The sequence below is a fragment of the Convolutriloba macropyga genome, chromosome 12 (genome assembly GCF_964194025.1).
Source record: "Convolutriloba macropyga chromosome 12, txConMacr16.3, whole genome shotgun sequence".
NCBI lineage: Eukaryota > Metazoa > Xenacoelomorpha > Acoela > Convolutidae > Convolutriloba > Convolutriloba macropyga.
The window spans coordinates 2,436,871-2,455,148 of NC_134479.1; the positions used below are offsets into that span (position 1 = coordinate 2,436,871).

General features: G+C 32.8%; 1 protein-coding gene across 1 annotated transcript in view; it reads left to right on the forward strand.

The window, feature by feature from the left end:
* LOC142351029 (proto-oncogene vav-like) overlaps positions 1-18,278 on the forward strand; it is a 198,412-nt gene that overhangs the window by 147,680 nt on the left and 32,454 nt on the right. The window contains exon 6 of the mRNA XM_075403089.1: positions 2,358-2,632. Coding sequence (XP_075259204.1) covers positions 2,358-2,632 — 275 coding nt within the window. The remainder of the gene's footprint in view (positions 1-2,357; positions 2,633-18,278) is intronic.

The following is an 18,278-nucleotide window of genomic DNA, read 5'->3' on the forward strand; positions in this document are numbered from 1 at the left end:
TCTTTATACCTCATTCTGTCTGTTTTGATTTTTTAATGCTCTGTGAGAACGTCTGATACTCTTAACTCGCATAAAGCCTTTCTTTGACATATCTGGCTCTCTTCATTGTTTGTTAAGGTGTCCAAAGTAGTTTTGCAAAAAAATTCATTGAAAAGATCGCATGTGCACCAGTTATCACGAATAAGTTTTCAATGAGAATATAAATTCTTAAAGTTTCAAGATAAGATGCCTTCAGATAGCCCTTACGACCTGCTAGTGTGCTTTTCTTTTGTTGAACAAAAATGGAGAGCGGACAGATTAGAGAGTGGAGTTTTTGTCCAAACTAGCTTTTGTTCATACAAGCTTTGGAATCAGCGAAAGAATTGTCAAAAAAGTTTCGGTGAGTCAAGTTTTTGTAATCACGTGCGGTTTTTTTGAAGCAGTTTGAGTTTTACTTCTTAAGCGATTTTGCTAAAGCATATTAACAAAAAACTGAACGTTTGGGAGTATTTTTGACTATCTCAATAATATATTTGATTATGCAGTCTCGAGCTATTCTTGTGATTCCGCCTTTTTAGACGCGTATTTTTACCAGTTTTTCATGTTTAATTGCTCTTGAACGAAGTTCATAGCATTTATTGTAAACGTGTGTGTCTTCGTTTTTATGCAAAATTTGTGCATGACTATTTTGACTTTTACTCCCTTGACTTTTTGCGTTTCGTGTGATCTAAAGTTCGCTCTCAATCACAATTTCAAGCAGCTCAACTCAATAATAGCGGCCCTCATCTACGCCGGCTATTAGCAGGCAGTTTTAATTTTACTTATTTTTGTTTTGCAATACCGTAGGTCAAATCTTGTTCACCTGCGTGAAACCTTTTTCACTTCTCTAGTCTACTTTTATTGTTCCCGCATTCTGCTCAAAGCGCTTTCAAACAGCAGTTGTTAAGCAAAGAATTTATAATTGAGGGATTCACGAAAACGAAATGAAGAAAGGAAACAGTATCAGCCCAATTTTAGATGTCCTATTTCAGCGTTGTTCAATGAAGCGCTATGGCGCAAGTTTGATTATGTTTGATTAAGTTTGATTTTGATATGTTGGACGCTTTTTTAACAAAATTTTGTAATTTTGTTATGGCATCTGAGTTTTTGGTTAGCCTTTGCTCTAGTGTTTTCAGCAAAGTTTTTTTGTATGCTTTAAGGTAAACGGAATGTTTTGAACCAAATTTTTGCCCATTTTAGCTGTTTATGATAGCCGCCGTCAGCCTCTTAAATGGCTATTATTTAGGCGCTTTCCTTTTTACAATTCAAAGAATATGAATTGTATTGGGCGCTCTTTTTTCTTTTAAGATCTGTTCACACATTTTCATGATTTTTGAAGTCAAATTGGAGTAGTGATTTTGGTCACGCCTCAACAGGAAGTGGAGCGAAAAAGCGAGTGGCTTTGCGGCGTAAAATTTTTTCGCCCTAATTTTAATTCGCTTTAACTTTTGGTCACGTTTTACCGTCTGAATGGATTGTGAATTCCTTCGCGCATTCAATTACGCAATGTGGTGGATACTGTCAATATCAAAAGATAAAAATCAAAAGAGACGGGATAAAATGAAGCCCGGTCATTAAGTGATTGAGAATTAGGTTATCAAAGTCCATTAGAGTGTTTGCTAGCTGGTATTAAGCTTGTTAGCTTTCAGTATAGAAGCTGAGTTAAGTATAGTTTTAGAATAGAAATGGAACTGCACACCGAATTAGAACATATTTTCAAATTTTGGAAAAATTCTGTGATTTTCTCTCTCCTTTTCTTCCGTTTCAATCCCAATATGCGTTTAGCTCGTCAACGGCTGCTATTTTCCGGCAATCTGCCAATTATGTTTATAATAGTTTTGTCTTTTCACTGTTTTATCTGGAGCTACTCCTAACTTAGTGTTTCCAAGATGTTACGGGGTACTTTCACTTAAATAAATGATTTTAAATTTTTTAGTGGTGTCCTTTTTTAAATTTTTGTTAAGTATATATCTGAAAAGGAATTGGGTGGGTAACTAACCGTGCAGGAAAATTTTGTTTCAAAAAGATGTTTCAGAAAATTTGTTCTGAAGTAGTGCGTAAGGATTTTGTTTGGATTTTTGTTAACAAAGAATTTTCTCCTTTTCTTTTCCTTTTTTCTGTTCTCTCGGTTTATGACGTTTCTATTCTGCATTCCTTATCTTTTCTATCTATCTTTTTTACATTCTTTTGCCAATATTTGATTCGAAGTAGAAACTCATGAAGGCAGTTTATATATTATCAGTTTTTGGTATCAGATTTCTGCTTTTGTTTGTTGCATTTTGTTTCCATGCCTGTCAGAGGTCACTTTAGTGATGTATGGTCTGTTGTGTTGTGTGTAGATGAGTGAGGGTGGAGGAGGATACGATACTCTCAACTACTCTGCGGAGGAATACCCTGAGCCATGCTCACCTGTCAAAACAAACAACAACAGTAGTGCAGGTGGGGTAGAGGAACAGGAGGATGGTAGGGAGTTGACAGAGGAGGAGGAAGAGGCCAGGGCCAAAGAGGAGAAAATTAGAAAAGCCTATGTGAAGATAAAATACATAACAGCAGAGATAGAGAGCACTGAAGAGAACTATTCTAACCAACTGCAGTACCTGGACAGTGTATACAGGTAATTTCTTTCTCTATTAATATGATTGAATGCACATTTAATTAATAACTGTCCTCATCTTCTTAGCCGGCTAGTATAGCCTGCCTATTTTTTGGGGTGCTGTCTTTTTAAGACTCTAAAGAGGAGTATTGGTTACCGGAACTACTATTTGTTCAAACGGCTTTTTGACCTAAAAAGAGAAATTGAGTAAAATTGTTGTGTGAACTAATTTTTCTGTGCGAGAGAAGTTTTTATAGCTGCGAATCTGTAAGCTGAGTGGAGATATATTTGAGGTTTTTTACATTTCAAAGAATTTGATTTGTTTGAATCAAATGTGCATTTTGTGCACTTCAAATGTGCACTTCAAATGTGCATTTTGTTCTGTCGCGTGATTAAATTTTTGGTCACAAGTGACCTACCTCACTCTCAAAAATGACTTACGCACTCTGAAATTTACGTTTCTTTACTTTACTTCAAGGAGATAAGCTTAAGACAGCAATAAGGAGTTAAGACAGCAATAACTTAAACAGATTCTCCATCAAAATATTACATATCTGCATTTAATAAATACCTGTTCCTGTTACTATCTTTTCGAGACCGCAGATCTACAAAGCGATTGCGGCTTTTCATGATTTTACTTCAATATTTTTTCTCATGAATAGTTGAGGTAGTAAATAGTTTTCTGAATGTAATTTTTAATAGCCGCCGTCGGCCTTTCAAACGGCTATTATTCAGGCGTTCTCCTTTTTCTAATTCGCTTTACCTTTTGATCATGTTTTTCGTTTTACATAAGTCGCGACTTTAACGTTTGACTTCTGACTTACCTCACTCACTGTTTCAACTGAATCCTATATATTAAACGCGTGAGCTCTAAAGTGGGACAAAATTTTTGCATGTTTAAGGGACCTCTCGAAGCGCATGTTTAAGAGCCGCATTGAGTAGCATGTTTAAGCGAACATATCGAGAGAGGTCAATGACCTAAAAGGCTCAAAGTAGATGGGTGAGAATCGAACCCGGGACAAAAGACTGTTAGTCAGGTGCAGTTACCACGAGGCTAAGTGGGCTTAAAAGTATGCTCGCCCAGAGGGAGGATTTACTGTCCTGGGTACTACGTGTTTCTTGAATTCTCTCGAACTAAGTTTGAAGTTCTTATTGTAAACGTGTGTTTTTCTGCAAAGTTTTAGCTGTACAGATTCTGCGCTATTCTAGATCACTCTTAGCTTTCAACTAAGTTTTTTACTTTTTGATTTTTGCGTGATCTCAAATGCTCTCAATCTGAAATATGTTATTGATACGATATAAGCAATTGTGAGGAACGGTGGTTTGTAGTCGTTATAGTGCAGTTGGTAAGATGGAGGACTGCTATTCTGAGGGGCGAGGGTTCGAATCCGTGCCGGGTACCCTCACTTTTTTCTCACTTCCTTTTCTCACTTTCTTTTCTCGCTTTCATTTCTCACTTTCTTTTTTCACTTTCTTTTCTCACTTTCTTTTCTTGCTTTCTTTTCTGACTTTCTTTTTCACTTTCTTTTCTCACTTTCTTTTCTCACTTCTTTTCTCACGTTCTTTTCTCACTTTCTTTTCTCAATTTGTTCTCTCACTTTGTTTTCTTGCTTTCTTTTCTCACTTTCTTTTTCACTTTCTTTTCTCACTTTCTTTTCTCACTTTCTTTTCTCACGTTCTTTTCTCACTTTCTTTTCTCACTTTGTTTTCTCACCTTGTCTTCTCACTTTTTCTTCCTCTCTTTTTTCACTTTACTGTCACTTTCTTTTCTCACATTCTTTTCTCACTTTCTTTTCTCACTTTCTTTTCTCACTTTCTTTTCTCACTTTCTTTTTTCGCTTTCTTTTCTCACTTTCTTTTCTCGCTTTCTTTTCTCACTTTCTTTTTTCACTTTCTTTTCTCACTTTGTCTTCTCAGTTTTCCTTCCTTTCCTTTTTCACTTTCTTTTCTCAATTTCTTTTCTCACTTTCTTTTCTCACTTTCTTTTCTCACTTCCTTTTCTCACTTTCTTTTCTTGCTTTCTTTTCTCACTTTCTTTTTCACTTTCTTTTCTCTTTCTTTTCTCACTTTCTTTTCTCACGTTCTTTTCTCACTTTCTTTTCTCACTTTGTTCTCTCACTTTGTTTTCTTGCTTTCTTTTCTCACTTTCTTTTTCACTTTCTTTTCTCACTTTCTTTTCTCACTTTCTTTTCTCACGTTCTTTTCTCACTTTCTTTTCTCACTTTCTTTTCTCACTTTGTTCTCTCACTTTGTTTTCTCACCTTGTCTTCTCACTTTTTCTTCCTCTCTTTTTTCACTTTTCTGTCACTTTCTTTTCTCACATTCTTTTCTCACTTTCTTTTCTCACTTTCTTACTTTCTTTTCTCACTTTCTTTTTTCGCTTTCTTTTCTCACTTTCTTTTCTCACTTTCTTTTCTCGCTTTCTTTTCTCACTTTGTTTTCTCACTTTCCTTTCTCACTTTCTTTTCCAACTTTCTTTTCTCATTTTCTTTTCTCGCTTTCTGTTCTCATTTGCTCTTCTCATTTTGTCTTCTCACTTTTCCTTTCTTTCTTGTTTTCATTTTCTTTTCTTACTATCTTTTCTCACTTTCTTTTCTCACTTTCTTTTCTCACTTTCTTTTCTCACTTTCTTTTCTCACTTTCCTTTCTCACTTTCTTTTCTCACTTTCTTTTCTCACGTTATTTTCTCACTTTCTTTTCTCACTTCTTTCACTTTCTTTTCGTTTTCGTTTCTCACTTTCTTTTCTCGCTTTTTTTTCTCACGTTCTTTTCTCACTTTCTTTTCTCACTTTCTTTTCTCACTTTGTTCTCTCACTTTTTTTCTCACTTTGTTTTCTCACTGTGTTTTCTCGCTTTGTTTTCTCACTCTGTCTTCTCAGTTTTTTTCCTTTCTTTTCTCCCTTTTCTCACTTCCTTTTCTCTTTCATTTCTTCACTTTCTTTTTGTCGTTTTCTTCTCACTTTCTTTTGTTTTCTCACTTTCTTTTCTCTCTTTGTTTTCTCACTTTGTCTTCTCACTTTTCCTTCCTTTCCTTTCTCAATTTCTTTTCTCACTTTCTTTTCTCACTTTCGTTTCTCACTTTTGTCACTTTTTTTCTCACTTTCTTTTCTCAATTTCTTTTCTGGCTTTCTTTTCTCACTTTCTTTTCACTTTCTTTTCTCACTTTGTCTTCTCACTTTTCCGTCCTTTCTTTTTTCACTTTCTTTTCTCAATTTCTTTTCTCACTTTCTTTTCTCACTTTCGTTTCTCACTTTTGTCACTTTTTTTCTCACTTTCTTTCCTCAATTTCTTTTCTCGCTTTCTTTTTTTCACTTTTTTATCACTTTCTTTTCTCACATTCGTTTCTCACTTTCTTTTCTCACTTTCTTTTCTCACTTTCTTTTCTCACTTTCTTTTTTCGCTTTCTTTTCTCATTTTCTTTTCTCGCTTTCTTTTCTCACTTTCTTTTCTCACTTTCTTTTCTCACTTTCTTTTCTCACGTTCTTTTCTCACTTTCTTTTCCAACTTTCTTTTCAATTTCTTTTCTCACTTTCTTTTTTCACATTGTCTTCTCACTTTTCCTTCCTCTCTTTCACTTTTTTGTCACTTTCTTTTCTCACATTAGTTTCTCACTTTCTTTTCTCACTTTCTTTTTTCGCTTTCATTTCTCACTTTCTTTTCTCGCTTTCTTTTTTCACTTTCTTTTCTCAATTTCTTTTCTCGCTTTATGTTCTCACTTTATTTTCTCACGTTGTCTTCTCACTTTCCCTTCCTTTTTTTCACTTTCTTTTCTCACTTTCTTTTCCAACTTTCTTTTCAATTTCTTTTCTCACTTTCTTTTTTCACATTGTCTTCTCACTTTTCCTTCCTCTCTTTCACTTTTTTGTCACTTTCTTTTCTCACATTAGTTTCTCACTTTCTTTTCTCACTTTCTTTTTTCGCTTTCATTTCTCACTTTCTTTTCTCGCTTTCTTTTTTCACTTTCTTTTCTCAATTTCTTTTCTCGCTTTATGTTCTCACTTTATTTTCTCACGTTGTCTTCTCACTTTCCCTTCCTTTTTTTCACTTTCTTTTCTCACTTTCGTTTCTTTCTTTTCTCACGTTATTTTCTCACTTTCTTTTCTCACTTTCTTTTCTCACTTTCTTTTCTCACTTTCTTTTCTCACTTTGTTCTCTCACTTTGTCTTCTCAGTTTTTCTTCCTTTCCTTTTTCACTTTCTTTTCTCAATTTCTTTTCTTACTTTCTTTTCTCACGTTCTTTTCTCACTTTCTTTTCTCACTTTCTTTTCTCACTTTGTTCTCTCACTTTGTCTTCTCAGTTTTCCTTCCTTTCCTTTTTCACTTTTTTTTCTCAATTTCTTTTCTCACTTTCTTTTCTATCTTTCTTTTCTCACTTCCTTTTCTCACTTTCTTTTCTCACTTTCTTTTCTCGCTTTCATTTCTCACTTTCTTTTCTCACTTTGTCTTCTCAGTTTTCCTTCCTTTCCTTTTTCACTTTCTTTTCTCAATTTCCTTTCTTACTTTCTTTTCTCACGTTCTTTTATCACTTTCTTTTCTCACTTTCTTTTCTCACTTTCTTTTCTCACTTTCTTTTCTCACTTTGTTCTCTCACTTTGTCTTCTCAGTTTTCCTTCCTTTCCTTTTTCACTTTCTTTTCTCAATTTCTTTTCTCACTTTCTTTTCTATCTTTCTTTTCTCACTTCCTTTTCTCACTTTCTTTTCTTGCTTTCTTTTCTCACTTTCTTTTTCACTTTCTTTTCTCACTTTCTTTTCTCACTTTCTTTTCTCGCTTTCATTTCTCACTTTCTTTTCTCACTTTGTCTTCTCAGTTTTCCTTCCTTTCCTTTTTCACTTTCTTTTCTCAATTTCTTTTCTCACTTACTTTTCTCACTTTCTTTTCTCACTTCCTTTTCTCACTTTCTTTTCTTGCTTTCTTTTCTCACTTTCTTTTTCACTTTCTTTTCTCACTTTCTTTTCTCACTTTCTTTTCTCACGTTCTTTTCTCACTTTCTTTTCTCACTTTCTTTTTTCGCTTTCTTTTCTCACTTTCTTTTCTCACTTTCTTTTCTCGCTTTCTTTTCTCACTTTCTTTTTTCACTTTCTTTTCTCACTTTGTCTTCTCAGTTTTCCTTCCTTTCCTTTTTCACTTTCTTTTCTCAATTTCTTTTCTCACTTTCTTTTCTCACTTTCTTTTCTCACTTCCTTTTCTCACTTTCTTTTCTTGCTTTCTTTTCTCACTTTGTTCTCTCACTTTGTCTTCTCAGTTTTCCTTCCTTTCCTTTTTCACTTTCTTTTCTCAATTTCTTTTCTTACTTTCTTTTCTCACGTTCTTTTCTCACTTTCTTTTCTCACTTTCTTTTCTCACTTTGTTCTCTCACTTTGTCTTCTCAGTTTTCCTTCCTTTCCTTTTTCACTTTTTTCTCAATTTCTTTTCTCACTTTCTTTTCTATCTTTCTTTTCTCACTTCCTTTTCTCACTTTCTTTTCTCACTTTCTTTTCTCGCTTTCATTTCTCACTTTCTTTTCTCACTTTGTCTTCTCAGTTTTCCTTCCTTTCCTTTTTCACTTTCTTTTCTCAATTTCCTTTCTTACTTTCTTTTCTCACGTTCTTTTCTCACTTTCTTTTCTCACTTTCTTTTCTCACTTTCTTTTCTCACTTTCTTTTCTCACTTTGTTCTCTCACTTTGTCTTCTCAGTTTTCCTTCCTTTCCTTTTTCACTTTCTTTTCTCAATTTCTTTTCTCACTTTCTTTTCTATCTTTCTTTTCTCACTTCCTTTTCTCACTTTCTTTTCTTGCTTTCTTTTCTCACTTTCTTTTTCACTTTCTTTTCTCACTTTCTTTTCTCACTTTCTTTTCTCGCTTTCATTTCTCACTTTCTTTTCTCACTTTGTCTTCTCAGTTTTCCTTCCTTTCCTTTTTCACTTTCTTTTCTCAATTTCTTTTCTCACTTACTTTTCTCACTTTCTTTTCTCACTTCCTTTTCTCACTTTCTTTTCTTGCTTTCTTTTCTCACTTTCTTTTTCACTTTCTTTTCTCACTTTCTTTTCTCACTTTCTTTTCTCACGTTCTTTTCTCACTTTCTTTTCTCACTTTGTTCTCTCACTTTGTTTTCTCACTTTGTTTTCTCACTGTTTTCTCGCTTTGTTTTCTCACTCTGTCTTCCCAGTTTTTTCCTTTCTTTTTCACTTTTCTCACTTCCTTTTCTCTTTCATTTCACTTTTTTTCCTCATTCTCCTTTCTTCACTTTCTTTTCGTCGTTTTCTTCTCACTTTCTTTTCTCATTTTGTTTTCTCACTTTCTTTTCTTTCTTTGTTTTCTCACTTTGTCTTCTCACTTTTCCTTCCTTTCTTTTTTCACTTTCTTTTCTCACTTTCTTTTGTCACTTTCTTTTCTCACTTTCTTTTCTCATTCTCTTTTCTCGCTTTCTTTTCTCACTTTCTTTTCACTTTCTTTTCTCACTTTCTTTTTTCGCTTTCTTTTCTCACTTTCTTTTCTCACTTTCTTTTCTCGCTTTCTTTTCTCACTTTCTTTTCTCACTTTCTTTTCTCACTTTCTTTTCTCATTCTCTTTTCTCGCTTTCTTTTCTCACTTTCTTTTCACTTTCTTTTCTCACTTTCTTTTTTCGCTTTCTTTTCTCACTTTCTTTTCTCACTTTCTTTTCTCGCTTTCTTTTCTCACTTTCTTTTCTCACTTTCTTTTCTCACTTTCTTTTCTCGCTTTCTTTTCTCACTTTCTTTTCTCACTTTCTTTTCTCACGTTCTTTTCTCACTTTCTTTTCCAACTTTCTTTTCAATTTTTTTTCTCACTTTCTTTTTTCACATTGTCTTCTCACTTTTTCTTCCTCTCTTTTTTCACTTTTCTGTCACTTTCTTTTCTCACATTCTTTTCTCACTTTCTTTTCTCACTTTCTTTTCTCACTTTCTTTTTTCGCTTTCTTTTCTCACTTTCTTTTCTCACTTTCTTTTCTCGCTTTCTTTTCTCACTTTCTTTTCTCACTTTCTTTTCTCACGTTCTTTTCTCACTTTCTTTTCCAACTTTCTTTTCAATTTTTTTTCTCACTTTCTTTTTTCACATTGTCTTCTCACTTTTCCTTCCTCTCTTTCACTTTTTTGTCACTTTCTTTTATCACATTAGTTTTTCACTTTCTTTTCTCACTTTCTTTTTTCGCTTTCATTTCTCACTTTCTTTTCTTGCTTTCTTTTCTCACTTTCTTTTCTCATTTTTTTTCTCACTTTCTTTTCTCGCTTTCTGTTCTCACTTTCTTTTCTCACTTTCTTTTCTCACGTTCTTTTCTCACTTTCTTTTCCAACTTTCTTTTCAATTTTTTTTCTCACTTTCTTTTTTCACATTGTCTTCTCACTTTTTCTTCCTCTCTTTTTTCACCTTTCTGTCACTTTCTTTTCTCACATTCTTTTCTCACTTTCTTTTCTCACTTTCTTTTCTCAATTTCTTTTTTCGCTTTCTTTTCTCACTTTCTTTTCTCACTTTCTTTTCTCGCTTTCTTTTCTCACTTTCTTTTCTCACTTTCTTTTCTCACGTTCTTTTCTCACTTTCTTTTCCAACTTTCTTTTCATTTTTTTTCTCACTTTCTTTTTTCACATTGTCTTCTCACTTTTCCTTCCTCTCTTTCACTTTTTTGTCACTTTCTTTTCTCACATTAGTTTTTCACTTTCTTTTCTCACTTTCTTTTTTCGCTTTCATTTCTCACTTTCTTTTCTTGCTTTCTTTTCTCACTTTCTTTTCTCATTTTTTTCTCACTTTCTTTTCTCGCTTTCTGTTCTCACTTTCTTTTCTCACGTTGTCTTCTCACTTTCCCTTCCTTTTTTTCACTTTCTTTTCTCACTTTCTTTTCTCATCTTTTCTCACTTTCCTTTCTTACTTTCTTTTCTCACGTTCTTTTCTCACTTTCTTTTCTCACTTTCTTTTCATTTTCTTTTCTCACTTTTTTCACTTTCTTTTCGTTTTCGTTTCTCACTTTCTTTTCTCAATTTCATTTCTCACTTTCCTTTCTTACTTTCTTTTCTCACTTTCTTTTCTCACATTCTTTTCTCACTTCCTTTTCTCACTTTCTTTTCTTGCTTTCTTTTCTCACTTTGTTCTCTCACTTTGTCTTCTCAGTTTTCCTTCCTTTCCTTTTTCACTTTCTTTTCTCAATTTCTTTTCTTACTTTCTTTTCTCACGTTCTTTTCTCACTTTCTTTTCTCACTTTCTTTTCTCACTTTGTTCTCTCACTTTGTCTTCTCAGTTTTCCTTCCTTTCCTTTTTCACTTTTTTCTCAATTTCTTTTCTCACTTTCTTTTCTATCTTTCTTTTCTCACTTCCTTTTCTCACTTTATTTTCTCACTTTCTTTTCTCGCTTTCATTTCTCACTTTCTTTTCTCACTTTGTCTTCTCAGTTTTCCTTCCTTTCCTTTTTCACTTTCTTTTCTCAATTTCCTTTCTTACTTTCTTTTCTCACGTTCTTTTCTCACTTTCTTTTCTCACTTTCTTTTCTCACTTTCTTTTCTCACTTTCTTTTCTCACTTTGTTCTCTCACTTTGTCTTCTCAGTTTTCCTTCCTTTCCTTTTTCACTTTCTTTTCTCAATTTCTTTTCTCACTTTCTTTTCTATCTTTCTTTTCTCACTTCCTTTTCTCACTTTCTTTTCTTGCTTTCTTTTCTCACTTTCTTTTTCACTTTCTTTTCTCACTTTCTTTTCTCACTTTCTTTTCTCGCTTTCATTTCTCACTTTCTTTTCTCACTTTGTCTTCTCAGTTTTCCTTCCTTTCCTTTTTCACTTTCTTTTCTCAATTTCTTTTCTCACTTACTTTTCTCACTTTCTTTTCTCACTTCCTTTTCTCACTTTCTTTTCTTGCTTTCTTTTCTCACTTTCTTTTTCACTTTCTTTTCTCACTTTCTTTTCTCACTTTCTTTTCTCACGTTCTTTTCTCACTTTCTTTTCTCACTTTGTTCTCTCACTTTGTTTTCTCACTTTATTTTCTCACTGTTTTCTCGCTTTGTTTTCTCACTCTGTCTTCCCAGTTTTTTCCTTTCTTTTTCACTTTTCTCACTTCCTTTTCTCTTTCATTTCACTTTTTTTCCTCATTCTCCTTTCTTCACTTTCTTTTCGTCGTTTTCTTCTCACTTTCTTTTCTCATTTTGTTTTCTCACTTTCTTTTCTTTCTTTGTTTTCTCACTTTGTCTTCTCACTTTTCCTTCCTTTCTTTTTTCACTTTCTTTTCTCACTTTCTTTTGTCACTTTCTTTTCTCACTTTCTTTTCTCATTCTCTTTTCTCGCTTTCTTTTCTCACTTTCTTTTCACTTTCTTTTCTCACTTTCTTTTTTCGCTTTCTTTTCTCACTTTCTTTTCTCACTTTCTTTTCTCGCTTTCTTTTCTCACTTTCTTTTCTCACTATCTTTTCTCACTTTCTTTTCTCATTCTCTTTTCTCGCTTTCTTTTCTCACTTTCTTTTCACTTTCTTTTCTCACTTTCTTTTTTCGCTTTCTTTTCTCACTTTCTTTTCTCACTTTCTTTTCTCGCTTTCTTTTCTCACTTTCTTTTCTCACTTTCTTTTCTCACTTTCTTTTCTCGCTTTCTTTTCTCACTTTCTTTTCTCACTTTCTTTTCTCACGTTCTTTTCTCACTTTCTTTTCCAACTTTCTTTTCAATTTTTTTTCTCACTTTCTTTTTTCACATTGTCTTCTCACTTTTTCTTCCTCTCTTTTTTCACTTTTCTGTCACTTTCTTTTCTCACATTCTTTTCTCACTTTCTTTTCTCACTTTCTTTTCTCACTTTCTTTTTTCGCTTTCTTTTCTCACTTTCTTTTCTCACTTTCTTTTCTCGCTTTCTTTTCTCACTTTCTTTTCTCACTTTCTTTTCTCACGTTCTTTTCTCACTTTCTTTTCCAACTTTCTTTTCAATTTTTTTCTCACTTTCTTTTTTCACATTGTCTTCTCACTTTTCCTTCCTCTCTTTCACTTTTTTGTCACTTTCTTTTATCACATTAGTTTTTCACTTTCTTTTCTCACTTTCTTTTTTCGCTTTCATTTCTCACTTTCTTTTCTTGCTTTCTTTTCTCACTTTCTTTTCTCATTTTTTTTCTCACTTTCTTTTCTCGCTTTCTGTTCTCACTTTCTTTTCTCACTTTCTTTTCTCACGTTCTTTTCTCACTTTCTTTTCCAACTTTCTTTTCAATTTTTTTTCTCACTTTCTTTTTTCACATTGTCTTCTCACTTTTTCTTCCTCTCTTTTTTCACCTTTCTGTCACTTTCTTTTCTCACATTCTTTTCTCACTTTCTTTTCTCACTTTCTTTTCTCATTTTTTTTCTCACTTTCTTTTCTCGCTTTCTGTTCTCACTTTCTTTTCTCACTTTCTTTTCTCACGTTCTTTTCTCACTTTCTTTTCCAACTTTGTTTTCAATTTTTTTTCTCACTTTCTTTTTTCACATTGTCTTCTCACTTTTTCTTCCTCTCTTTTTTCACCTTTCTGTCACTTTCTTTTCTCACATTCTTTTCTCACTTTCTTTTCTCACTTTCTTTTCTCAATTTCTTTTTTCGCTTTCTTTTCTCACTTTCTTTTCTCACTTTCTTTTCTCGCTTTCTTTTCTCACTTTCTTTTCTCACTTTCTTTTCTCACGTTCTTTTCTCACTTTCTTTTCCAACTTTCTTTTCATTTCTTTTCTCACTTTCTTTTCTCATTTTTTTCTCACTTTCTTTTCTCGCTTTCTGTTCTCACTTTCTTTTCTCACGTTGTCTTCTCACTTTCCCTTCCTTTTTTTCACTTTCTTTTCTCACTTTCTTTTCTCATCTTTTCTCACTTTCCTTTCTTACTTTCTTTTCTCACGTTCTTTTCTCACTTTCTTTTCTCACTTTCTTTTCATTTTCTTTTCTCACTTTTTTCACTTTCTTTTCGTTTTCGTTTCTCACTTTCTTTTCTCAATTTCATTTCTCACTTTCCTTTCTTACTTTCTTTTCTCACTTTCTTTTCTCACATTCTTTTCTCACTTTCTTTTCAGTTTCTTTTCTCACTTTTTCACTTTCTTTTCGTTTTCGTTTCTCACTTTCTTTTCTCGCTTTCTTTTCTCAGTTTCTTTTCTCATTTTCATTTCTCACTTTGTTCTCTCACTGTGTTTTCTCGCTTTGTTTTCTCACTCTGTCTCATCACTTTTTCCTTTCTTTTCTCTCTTTCTTTTCTCTCTCATTTCTTCACTTTCTTTTCCTCATTCTCTTTACTTTCTTTTCTCACGTTCTTTTCTCACTTTCTTTTCCAACTTTCTTTTCAATTTTTTTTTCTCACTTTCTTTTTTCACATTGTCTTCTCACTTTTTCTTCCTCTCTTTTTTCACTTTTCTGTCACTTTCTTTTCTCCCATTCTTTTCTCACTTTCTGTTCTCACTTTCTTTTCTGACTTTCTTTTTTCGCTTTCTTTTCTCACTTTCTTTTCTCACTTTCTTTTCTCGCTTTCTTTTCTCACTTTCTTTTCTCACTTTCTTTTCTCACGTTCTTTTCTCACTTTCTTTTCCAACTTCTTTTTTCACATTGTCTTCTCACTTTTCCTTCCTCTCTTTCACTTTTTTGTCACTTTCTTTTCTCACATTAGTTTTTCACTTTCTTTTCTCACTTTCTTTTTTCGCTTTCATTTCTCGCTTTCTTTTCTCACTTTCTTTTCTCATTTTTTTTCTCACTTTCTTTTCTCGCTTTCTGTTCTCACTTTCTTTTCTCACGTTGTCTTCTCACTTTCCCTTCCTTTTTTTCACTTTCTTTTCTCACTTTCTTTTCTCATCTTTTCTCACTTTCCTTTCTTACTTTCTTTTCTCACGTTCTTTTCTCACTTTCTTTTCTCACTTTCTTTTCATTTTCTTTTCTCACTTTTTTCACTTTCTTTTCGTTTTCGTTTCTCACTTTCTTTTCTCAATTTCATTTCTCACTTTCCTTTCTTACTTTCTTTTCTCACTTTCTTTTCTCACGTTCTTTTCTCACTTTCTTTTCAGTTTCTTTTCTCACTTTTTCACTTTCTTTTCGTTTTCGTTTCTCACTTTCTTTTCTCGCTTTCTTTTCTCAGTTTCTTTTCTCATTTTCATTTCTCACTTTGTTCTCTCACTGTTTTCTCGCTTTGTTTTCTCACTCTGTCTCATCACTTTTTCCTTTCTTTTCTCTCTTTCTTTTCTCTCTCATTTCTTCACTTTCTTTTCCTCATTCTCTTTACTTTCTTTTCGTCGTTTTCTTCTCACTTTCGTTTCTCACTTTGTTTTCTCACTTTCTTTTCTCTCTTTGTTTTCTCACTTTCTTTTCTCACTTTTTTTTCTCTCTTTGTTTTCTCTTTTTCTTTTCTCACTTTCTTTTCTCACTTTGTTTTCTCACTTTCTTTTCTCACTTTCTTTTCTCACTTTTTTTTCTCTCTTTGTTTTCTCTTTTTCTTTTCTCACTTTCTTTTCTCACTTTGTTTTCTCACTTTCTTTTCTCACTTTCTTTTCTCACTTTGTTTTCTCACTTTCTTTTCTCACTTTCTTTTCTCACTTTGTTTTCTCACTTTCTTTTCTTACTTTTTTCTTTCTTTCTCTAGTACCCTTTTTGCTTTCTTTCTCCTTTCTTTTTTGCATGTTATAGCTCCTCAACTTCGCATGTTTTACCGCACCTGAAACATGTAGAATAATGTATTATATGACTTGCGCTCTGCGAACATGTAGAAGTTAGTTATCTGTACAAGTCTTAGCGGTACTTAAATATGCAAGATAGCAAAGCCAATTAAGTCTTCGATCAAAAAATTGGTGTTACTTGGGGTAATATACTAAACCAAACACATCGGTAAAGTAACGTAATACCTCTGGCTGTTGAACGAGGGTCATGGCTTACAGCCTGAGCTGGTACGAAAAAAATCTCAATTTTAAACCTATTCTTTTAAATGATTTTTTTGTGATGATTTTGCGGGCCTGCTAGTGGTTTTTAAATCCATTCACTTAATGAGTTACGCAAGACAGTGAATACAGTCAAGGTCAAAAGAGCTAAATCAAAAGAGACGGGATAAACCGATAAAGCCAGTCATTAAGTCAGTGATAATTAGGTTATCAAAGTTCATTAGAGTGTTTGCTAGCTGGCATTGGTATTAAGCTTATTAGCTTTCAGTTTAGAAGCTGAATTAAGAATAGTTTTAGAATCCAACTGAAACTGCACGTCGAATTGGATTACTTTTTAACATTGAAAAAATTTCGGTCAATTTATCTCTTTTTCTGTTTCAATCCCGATGGGCATCAAGTGTGACAATGGCGGCTATTTTCCGGCAATCTGCCGGCTATATTTTGTGTTCCGGAGTTCCTCCGGCTATGTGTTTTTGATTGATAGTTTTTAGTGTATTTAAAATAGGTATTAAAAGTCAATGCCGCACGTGCAAAAATTGTGGTTTTGTTTTGCTGAACAAAAATGGAGAGCGCAGAGAAGAGGGGTGCTTTGTTCATACTAGCGTTCGAAAAAGCGGAAAAGCTGAAAAATTTTTGCTAAGCGTGCAAAAGTTTTTTGATCACGTGAGAATTTTCGAAGCAGTTTTTTTAGTTTCACTTTTAGTTTATGGGACTAAATGTTTTTTTTTCTAGAGCGTAATAACAAGAAACTGAAGGTTTGGGAGAATTTTGGACTATCTCAATTATATATTAGAATATACAATCTCGAGCTATTCTTGTGATTCCGCCTTTTTTGACGCTTATTTTAAACGATTTTTTAATGTTTCTTTTTGGTGGGTTAATTTTGGAAGGAGATTGGATTTTAGGTAGGTATTGGTAGCCTTTTCATTGTGGTTATTAATATTTTAATTTTGCTTTAGTAAAAGAAATAGGGTCAACTTTAACAATTGTTTAGCTAGTTGTTCTATTTCTGATTTTCCCCCTAATTGTTCCATTTTTCTTCGTTCAGAATTTTTTTCTTGTTGAATTGTTTGATTAGGGTCAGTGGTTTTTTTTTAAAAAAAAATTGAATCAATTAAACGTTTGATAGCACATATTTTTTATAACATGAATTTATCAATTCTGCAGTTTTTGTAGTTTTTCCTTCTTTCTTGTGTTTTGATTGTTTTCAAGTGAGTTTAGGTGCCGTCTGGGTACTATGTGGGAAAACAGATAGTTTCTTAAGGTGTGTTGAGCACAGTTATTGAGACTATTTTAATTTTTTGGTGAAAATTGAAAGTATTCTGGAGATTTTGGAGGTAGAGATTTATTGAAAAATGTAACAGAATTTTTTAGATTTTGTCCCGTAATGTGCTCTGTTTTCTCGGTTGTTCTCCTTTGAGAGATAACTCGTCGGTTATGTTTTCACATCAGTTGATATTTATTTCTTGAATGCCATTAAATCTTACCAGACAAATTATAAATAACGCTTTTGGAGTCCAAATTTTGTTAAGTTTCCAAAAACATTTAAATTTAAATGTCAATTATCTGAAATAGTAATGGCATTTTTGGAATTGTTTGAATGAAATTTTAGGTCCAATATTTAGATTTTTTAAACATTTTGCCTTGTTTTAAGCTGTTCTTAGAGGTTTTTGTTTTCTTCAATTTTTTTGGCATCTGAGGAGCTGTGTAGTTTTGTGGCAGGTTTTGGAAAAGTTTTAGTCGGCTTTCAAATTTATTGATTCTTGAGTTATTTTAAATGAAGAAAATTGAGTAATTTTCAACAATTGTCTACTGATTTTTGACGTTTTTTAAAAGTTGTTTTTGTCTATTTCTGATTTTATGCTTCTCACTGTAGTTTTCTCGGGCTAGAAGCTATTCTATAGGTATTGCTACTGTTAAGTTACACTTGGAGGATAGACATGGCACGTTTCACCAAAGTAAATTGTACAATTTGTTAATTTTTGGGTGTTCTATTCTTTGAAAATTCTAACTTGTTTATCATTTCTACAAGACAATTAACAGTGAATGATTTGCCAGAAGATGCAACATTTTCTCAGAACAATGGTTGCATTGATGGATTTTAGCATTTCGTAGAGAAGAGAATACTTTTTTTCTATTTTGTCTTTTCCTCGTTTGATTACCGTTTCCTCTGATTTATCTTTGTAAAACAATTTTTATTAGATTGTAATGGTAATCTATAATTGTAATGGTAATTGTAATCTATGGTAATTGTAATGGTCAAATGGTTATCTTTTGTTGCAAACTATTTTATTACAAGCTATTAGTAGTTTTTGTTGGTAGTTTTTTGGTGTCGCAACGGAAAATAAATTTTCACATGCTATTTCAGTTTTTGTCAGTCAGTTTAATGTTATTTTTTGTTTTTGTTTGAAAAATTTTTAAAAATAATTAATTGCTCTCAAACGAGTTACGATTGCTGTCTCATACGATTTCACTACTAATTCAGTTTTGGATGATTGCAGAAATTATGTTTTAAAGCAAATCAAGCTTCGGTTGAAAGAACGGAGAAAAGTTGAAATTATAATCTTTTCGTCTTTTCTTCCGAAGTTCTCTTTTTCTGATGCTGGTAAAAAGTATCCCTTGGTGAATACTTGAGGTAAAAGTCTTGTGTTGACCTTAAGCAACTGGAGAAAAGTTCTGGCTAGCGTTTTTCAGAAAAGACGAAATAGTTTTGTGGTTGACTAAAAAGTAACTTTGAAAACATTGAAAGTATTCCTATATGACTAACGATAAATGGGACTGCTAATCAATGTGAGATAGCTGCAGAGTGCATGCATCAACATCCAAGTCAATTCAAATCTCTTAATTTAAAAAA